This window comes from Marmota marmota, unplaced genomic scaffold, assembly GCF_001458135.2.
Source record: "Marmota marmota marmota unplaced genomic scaffold, marMar, whole genome shotgun sequence".
NCBI classification, from domain to species: Eukaryota; Metazoa; Chordata; class Mammalia; order Rodentia; family Sciuridae; genus Marmota; species Marmota marmota.
In genome coordinates, this window is record NW_025999927.1 from 304,213 (window position 1) to 312,298 (window position 8,086).

At 54.0% G+C, this 8,086-nt stretch overlaps 1 protein-coding gene across 1 annotated transcript; it reads left to right on the forward strand.

The window, feature by feature from the left end:
• The first annotated feature begins 69 nt into the window (after window positions 1-69).
• On the forward strand, window positions 70-7,764 carry Rhou (ras homolog family member U). The gene is made up of 2 exons (XM_015504304.2): window positions 70-1,139; window positions 5,016-7,764. The coding sequence occupies exons 1-2, from the start codon at window positions 954-956 to the stop codon at window positions 5,469-5,471; spliced, it is 642 nt and encodes a 213-aa protein (XP_015359790.1). The 5' UTR covers window positions 70-953; the 3' UTR covers window positions 5,472-7,764.
• The last annotated feature ends 322 nt before the right edge of the window (window positions 7,765-8,086 follow it).

Consider the following 8,086-nt stretch of genomic DNA (forward strand, 5'->3'; position numbering starts at 1 on the left):
GCCCCTCGCCCGGCGGCCGGGCTCGCCCGCGCGTCCCCGCTCCGAGGCACCCGAGAACTAGCCATGGTGAGCTGGCCCCGCATGCCGGTGAGGCTCTGGTCGCCCCACCATCCTTCTCCGGGGCGGCGCGGGGCCCCGGCCAGCGCTCCGCCCTCGCTGGCTCTGCTTCGGATTGTTGGCGCTGTTCTTTAAGCTCCTTCGAGTTCGTACCTAAGGGGTGCTGTGTCCTGGGAAGATAAAGGGCTCCTTTATCTTGATTATTCACTCTTTCAGGAATTTAAGAAAAAGTTTAATTCACAGACACTTGAGCGAAACACAACCTGACTTGCTCCTTTTAAAAAATTGCTTTTCTGATCTCTGCACTCCTGCTGGCAGGGCCTGATTTCCTGCACCTTAGAGTAAGCTACCTACAAGGTGTAGTGTGAGGGGTTCCCAGGCACTGTATTGCTTGGCCTCTCTCCCAGCTGACTAGTGTGAATACGTGTAAACAACTGGGTTGAGCAGAAGGATAAAGTGGTTTAATTCTATAGGACCTTCACAGGCCTCCCCACCCACATGCTGACCTAGGGGAAAGCTGGCCAGGCTTTTCTCCTCTTCTGTTTAGTCCTCCTTGGGGATGGAGGGATATGAGAGGTGCCCTCTTCTAGGCACGGGACCATGTGCAGCCTGTGTTTGCACAAGTCTCTAAGGCTGCAGTTTTAGGATCAGCCCTAAAGTCAGGCAGCTGTTTCCCTGGGAAACAGAGTTATCTGGGAGGTTTCCCACTGATGTAAAACAGCAGAACTGTTTCCCACTTAGCCCTCTGTGTTGCTTTTAGGTCTTTGTAACAAGTGTGACAGGAAAATAAATCTTCAAGGGCTGTGAGAAAAGCACAGGCCCTTCAGAGGAGCCACCAGGGACTCTGGGTCTGCTGCCTGGCTCCTGGCATTGGGGTTTGTGTAGGAGAATGCTCCATGGGCCTCCTTGTTTTACTTAGTTCATGGGAGGACTGGGAGGACCCAGAACTGGAGCAGAGGGGTTTGGAAGCAGAGGGTTTGGGGCTGAGAAACTTCCTGATAATCATCTCGTCTTGTTTTCAAGCTGTGGTGTCAGTGGACGGGCGGCCTGTGAGACTCCAGCTCTGTGACACAGCAGGACAGGTCAGTATCATGTTACGACTCAGTGCTGGAGAGGAAGCAGCCTTGTAAAGGCTTCCAGATGACCTTTGACTGTATTTCCAAACAATTCCCTTGGTAACTGGGTTGTGCGAAGCCTGGTGGAGCAAGCCCTGCCCTGCTGTGGCCCCTTTGGAGGGTGGTGGGAGGAAGCAGAAGAGGCCACCTCTGGAACTAGCAAAACAGGGTTTGGCTGCCTTCATTCTGGCCAGCAGGGGACCCTGGGCAGAAATAGCCCTTATCTCACAGGAATTTCTGTTATCCCTTGCTTTCTAGTTTTATTGAAACATGCTGTGATGCTTTGGTGATATTAAAGACCAGAGAGCCAGATATTTAAGAAATTTGCTCAAGAAAAGGTGGAACATGCACCAGTAAGGGATCTGCTTCTGTAGCTACAGTTGATTCTCCGGGATCAGCCCCAGCCCTGGAGCAGAGAAGCAGTGGCCAGGGCAGTCCTGAGCTGGAGAGAGGCATGAGCAGTGCCTTGCTCTTTCCAGACTAGGGCATGGACTCTTGTCCAGAGGCTGGGTGTTGGGAAACAGCCAGGCAGTGATGAAGGAACAGCATGGGTCCCCATGGTGTTCCCTGGAGAAGTTTCCACCTGGTCACCCCACCTCACCCCCCTAGTTGCTCAAGTCCCCAAGCTCACACGTGCCCTGTGAGCACCTGTGCTGAGCTTGCTGGGTGGCTGTTGTTGGACTTGTCTCTCCAGTAGGTAAGGAGTCAGGCCCAATGCTGGGGCTGCTCCACGGGCAGGTAGAAGTGTGCTCTGCTGAGATGCCATCCCAGGATATCAGGCTTATGAGCGAGCTGGCTTTGCAGGGTCACAGTGCCACATCCAAGACAGGGCTCCCAAGCTGCTCACCCACTCTGGAACAGCAGTTCAGGGTAAGGGCAGATTTTATTGTACAGACATTAAGGTCACATGAATCTGGGCAGCTGTGGTCCTCCCAGAACAGCAGCAAGTTAAAGCCCAGCCTGAGACATCTCATATCCTTTGTAGGGAGGGAGACCCCAACATGGCCCTACATCTTTGCTGTGGGACCAGAAAGTCAGCGCAGTCTCTTCTGCACTTGCTCTTTCTGAATGCCATGGGAGGCATTTCTTTGTAAGCTGAGGGGCCTGGTTTTTCCCATCGTTAAGGTTGGCTGAAGAGTGGCCCAGGATCCATAGGCTCCTGTGGAGCAGCAGCCTGGGAACAGGACAGAATGCTGGAAGACACAAGGCGTCCCCAGGAACAGACCCCAGGCTCCTGCCCCACAGCATCCCTGCCTACCACCAGGCTCCCTGGGAAGGCTGCTCTCCCCAGGAGACAGTGCTGAGCTGGGCACTCATGCCTGGCCATGCACATACACAGTGCCTTGCAGAGTCCACATGGCTCTGAGCAGATGGTGGGCGGAGTGCTGGGCCCCAGGTGTGCAGCTTAGCCATGGGCCTGCCCTCCACAGCTCTGAAGTTCCTGGGAAGAGGAGCTGGTGTCTGGGAGCTCGCCAAGGAAAGGAGCACCACAGGGGAAGGCCTCTGCTGGGCAGGTGGTGGGCCTGGTGGAAAGCTCCAGGCAGGCTCTTAAAACAGGAGTAGTGTTTTTACCCAGAAAACATTTTAAAAGGGACTGAATTGTGGAGAAGGAGTTGGCATTTTCCTTCGTAGTTTTTCTTTAAAAGTCAGGAGGGCACAAGGACCATTTTAGAAACACATTCACAAAGGATGCTTATAATTCAGGAAGAGGTCTCAGTGCCAAGTTGGTGGCTTTGTTTGTAGATAGTCCTCCTGTGTCCCATGTCATTTGCTGGGAATTGCTGTACTCCAAAGACCCACAGAAAGCCAGCTGCAGAGCTCCATAAGAGAAGTGCATGTTGCTGGCCAAGGTCAGGTCTGCTCCAAGGTGCCAGTCAGGGGGTGTCATGATGGTAGTAGGACTGGTCAGAGGTGGTCATCCTTTTCTACCCTCATTGTCCTATCTGGCCAGCTACTGTCTGAGGGCTTGCTGTGACACTTGCCAGGCTCTCTGTGGCCCAACCAAGGAACTTTCCTTCCTCTGGGCAGGAGTGTGAGCGACTGACCCCTGTGGCCTGTGAGCCACTGACCCCAGTGGCCTGTGAGCAAGGGTGCTGCTACTCCAGGAGGCAGTCAGTGAGGAAGGCACTTGTGGTGCCTGTGGATCTCCACACATGACAGATGCAGCTCTGAATGCCTGACTCACAGTCTCAGGCACAGCTAGGGTGAAGGTGGACAGATGGCCATGCATGCAAGAAGGGAGGATCACTGAAGGAGAGGGGTCTGCTCCCACAGCCCAGAATTCTTCAGCCTTTGACCCCTGAGGCACTTGGGAAAAGCTTCATACTAACAAAACAAAGTAGCACATCAGCCTGACCAGTGGGTCTTGGCCCGTATCTGCCATCCCACCCCAAAGCAAGTTCTGTGAGGCATCTACACTACAGGCCTACTGCAGGCTCCTGAGGGCAGGTGGAGCTGCTCTTGCAGAGGTCTTCATTGCTGAACCTCCTGGTTGGGTTTCTGCATTGATTCTTGCAGCCCAGGATTGGCACTAAAAGGTGTGAGTCCTGTCTCAGGGTCCATCTGCAGTGCCTGTGAGCAGAGGCTGTGCTCATTCCTGTTGTGTGGCTGGTTGGCTGTTTCCCCAAGTGGAGACTCGGGGCCTCAGAGGGAGGAAGTGCAGGGCAGGAGACATCATAGGAGTCCTCCATGCAGAGGAAGGCCTGGCAAAGAGTGGCACACTGTATGGGGCTAGTGAGGGAATGCCAGTGGTTCTGAGACCTGGGTGTGCCTGGTGTTTTCTTGATGTCATGCCGGAGGCAGTGTCCACAGGTGTATGTCTTACTCATGAACAAGAGGTGCAGGATACTCCTAGGGGAGGAGAGAGCTCTCGGTGGTGGTTGGCCGTGGTGCTGCCAGGCTCTGGGGTGACCGACTGGAGGAGGTACTGACTGGCATACCCGTCATGCTGTCTACAGCCCAGTCCTCGCAGCTAGGCCTGGTTGTAGGAGGTGTCTGGTGTGTGTCCGCTAGTGGTGATTGTAAAGGAATATCCACGCATGTGGGCACCCACTGCTGGTCCACTCCCACATTTGGCCCAGCTGTTCTCATTGTGCAGGGGGTGCCCGTTCTCTGGCTCATCTGTCCCAGCCCTGTGCCTGGAGGCCCCTGGTGCTGTCAGAGGTCAATGCAGGAGCAAAGAAGTTTAAGAGAAAAGGAGGAAGGGAGGGAGGGTCTACAGCCAGAATGTGAGCATGATGACCAGTGTCTGTGAGGGACACCAAGGGACAGAGTGCCCTGATTGCTGGTGCCAGAGACCTCACAGGGTCCCCAGCACTGCTCTGGCTTGATCTGGGTCTGAAACAATGCTTTGTGCTGTGGGTGACAGGCAGGTGGGTGACAGCATGGTTCACCCTGTCATGGGGAGGGAAGGGCTGGGGTCTTGAGGAGGGGGCTGTGCCAACAGACGTCTTGCAGGATCAGGTGGGGTCTGGGGTTAGTGCAGGCACACTCTGACTTTCAGAAGAATGGTTAGTCCCCAGAGGTGATAGTAAGTCTGGGTCACTCTGGTCTGAAGGCCAGATAAAAGCAGTCTCCAGACCCACTGCTCAAGCACCTTCCCATGTGCTCAGCAGGGTGATCACAGCACTGGGGGCCTCGGGCCATGGGCTCTAGGGCCTTGTTGGCCTGGGGTGGACGCTGCTGTGCCTGTGTCTGGGACAGGCAGTGAAGCAGTTTTGGATGCTGGCTCTTCCTGGGGGGACCATGGGCTTCCTGGTACAGCCAGGCCTTCTAGGAAGCAGGTTAAGAGGGCCTTCTGCTGGCAAGAGCTAACCAGGGTGACTGGTGTGTGCTTGGTTGCAGGATGAGTTTGACAAGCTGAGACCCCTGTGCTACACCAATGCTGACATCTTCCTGCTCTGCTTCAGCGTGGTGAGCCCCACCTCTTTCCAGAATGTCAACGAGAAGTGGGTGCCTGAGATCCGGTGCCACTGCCCCAAAGTGCCCATCATCCTGGTGGGGACACAGTCAGACCTCAGAGAAGATGTCAAAGTGCTCATTGAGCTGGACAAAGGCAGAGAGAAGCCTGTGCCTGAGGAGGCAGCCAAGCTGTGTGCAGAGGAAATCAAAGCCGCCTCCTATGTGGAATGCTCGGCCTTGACTCAGAAAAACCTCAAGGAGGTCTTTGATGCCGCCATCATGGCTGGGATCCAGCATGCAGACTCCCAGCAGCAGCCCAGGAAGTGTAAGAGCAGGACTCCGGACAAAGTGAGGGACTTGTCCAGGTCCTGGTGGAGGAAGTCCTGCTGCCTGGCCTGAGGCAGCCACGCGACCAAGCCCATGCCTGACGACTCATTTCAGAGCCCCCAGGTGGCCCATCCTCTGCCCTGGCTTTAGTTTCCTGTCTGTTTACTTCTGATGTGAGATAAGTAAGTTAAGGAAGTTGTAATTTAAGAATGTTCTGTAACTGGAAGTTTAGAGCTCTCAGCCTCTGGATTAATTTATGTCTGATATGAAAAAGGCTCAAGTCTGCTGTCAGGATCAAGAGTTTGCTATTTCACGGTGTCAGCAGGATGGACAGGGACGATGGCTGCGCCCCTCTTGGGGATGGGGGGTGCTGCCAGGGCCTGGGCTTCACCGCATGTCAGCCCTGGTGGGAACAGTGCTTCCGGAGACCAAGTGAACACTGCTTTCAATAAGAGGAAAGATCTGGGAAATAATGGGCACCTCTGCCACAACATCTCAAGCCATCTCTGGCCATTGAGTGATGCTCAGCTGCTTGAGATTTTAAAGAACCAGCACAGTATAGACGGAAGGACAGTGTGCGTGGTGTTTCAGATGCGCAGGCCAGTCTTGCCCATGCCTAGCACGCACCACCGAATGCCCTGAGCAGCCATGGGGGCCAGTGCCCATCTCCCCCAGGGATCAATGGCCGGAGGTCACAGTGGTGCTCCGGGCCCTCAGGACGGGCCTCGCACCACACCATCCAGTGTGGCAACCAAGCAGAGGGTCTTAGCTTCCACACTGTCACCACCCTCTGCAGGAAAGCAAACCCCTGAAAGGCCAGTGCAGATTCTGTGGGACCCAGTGATCCTTCTTTCCTAGGTCCTTCTCTGTGCATACACATGTGCAGGCAGCTATGTTTGTTGAGGGTTCAAACTTTAAATGTTAGTGGGAAGCAGATTAGGTGACTCGGGACCCTTGTCTCTGCTTCTGTGAACAGATACTGTATCATACCCTTGGGGTGATTTTAAGTGTATCTTAATGTAAACAAGCTTGAGACCACTTTAAAACAAAACTAAGGAGAAGGTCTCTTGAGAGCTGCTAGAACAACCAGCCAGGTATCCAGTGGCTTCCAGCCCGAGGGGGCCAGGTCTGTACAGGACCACTTGGTCACTTCCTGGCTGGGGATGACAGGCGCCACACATGCATATGTTCTTCAGGGGATCTTAAAGCCCACCCTCCTGAAGGCAAGCATCCTCTAATACTGCAGCAGCGTGGTCTGAGAGGCCACAGGCAGCCAGGCCCAAATCCTGGCACAAGGCAACCCCAGACCACTTCAGTAAGCAGCTGGGGATACCTCCTGAGAACCCAATGTGACAGTCCTGGTGCTCTGTGTTCTTTTTTATGTTTTAAAAAAAAAAATCTAGTTTGTATTTTTCTATAGAAAACAGTGAAGGGTCATTCCATACTTTAGGTTAGGGGCTTCCTTATTCCTGCTAGTGAGATGAAAGAATTTCTTTGTTTAACAAAGGTTAATCTTTAAACCACTAAATGCATAGACTTTACTATTGATTTTTCAACACGTTGACGTTGGCGTCGTCATAGTTTCCTGAAGCATTTTGTTCCAACCTGAGCAAACGAAGTTGCTTCACTGAGATGCTGGGGCTGACACCTGTTGCAGCCTCTGTGCTGCCCAGCACTCTGCAGCCCTGGTGCCGGGTGGGCAGGGCTGAGCCCTGAGCTGGTGGGTGACGTTAAACAGGAAGTGAGTGCAGCGGACAGTGAGCATCAAGACTGGACCCCTTGCACCCAAATGGAAGTGGGGAGCAGAGGATGCCCATGGTGCCAGTGTGGTCAGGGCTCTATGCCTGGACCTTCAGTGCAGCAGGGTTGAGCAGGCTGCTGCACAGGTCAGAGTGTGGGTACAGCTGTGCTCGAAGTTGTCCTGTGTGTCTGTGAAATGGGGTTTAGGCTGAGCATTTTTTAAAGCATGTGCTGGAGTTAATACAGAGTCCACTTCAGAGCCTCAGGCTGAGGAGCAGCTTGGTTTGCAGAGAGGGTTCTGGACGTGTGCTGGAGAGCATCTCTTCAGCCTGTCCCCACAGTCCAGGATGGCATCCTGGCCTAACCCTGTACCCAGCCCCAGACCTGTCATCTCTTCCCACCATGAGCACATAAGGAGGCCTTTTATAACATATTCTGTGCTTGGCAGCCTTAGGAAGGACCACCCAGGAACCCTAAGCCAAAGTGGGTGCAGGTCTTCTCCAGACAGGCCCGCCTTGTGCCTGGCCACTCTGTGCCCTCCTTCTCCAGGGATCAGGGACACTGGCAGACTTGTACTTGAACATGTTGTAAATGAGGTGGTGTGAAATAAATTCTGACCTGAGGATGTCATGTCTGCCTTTTCTACTGCAGGGAATAGACTCAGCCACACCTGGGTGAAAATGGGTGAGAAGCATCCTGACTTTTAGGGAGTATGTCCCCTCTGCCATCACACCTGTGCAATGTGAGGCCTAGGGGTTCTGGAGGCTCCATCTAATGACAAGCACCTTTGCCTATGCCTGGCACACTGAGCCGTATGTCTCAGTGGGAATCCAGGCTACAACAACACATAGTGTGGGGTGGACTGAGGGCCATGACCCTCTCATGGGCACAGCTCTGTCCCCTTCACCAGGCAAGTAGGTGCAGGTAGGTGTTTGAGCTCTGAGCTA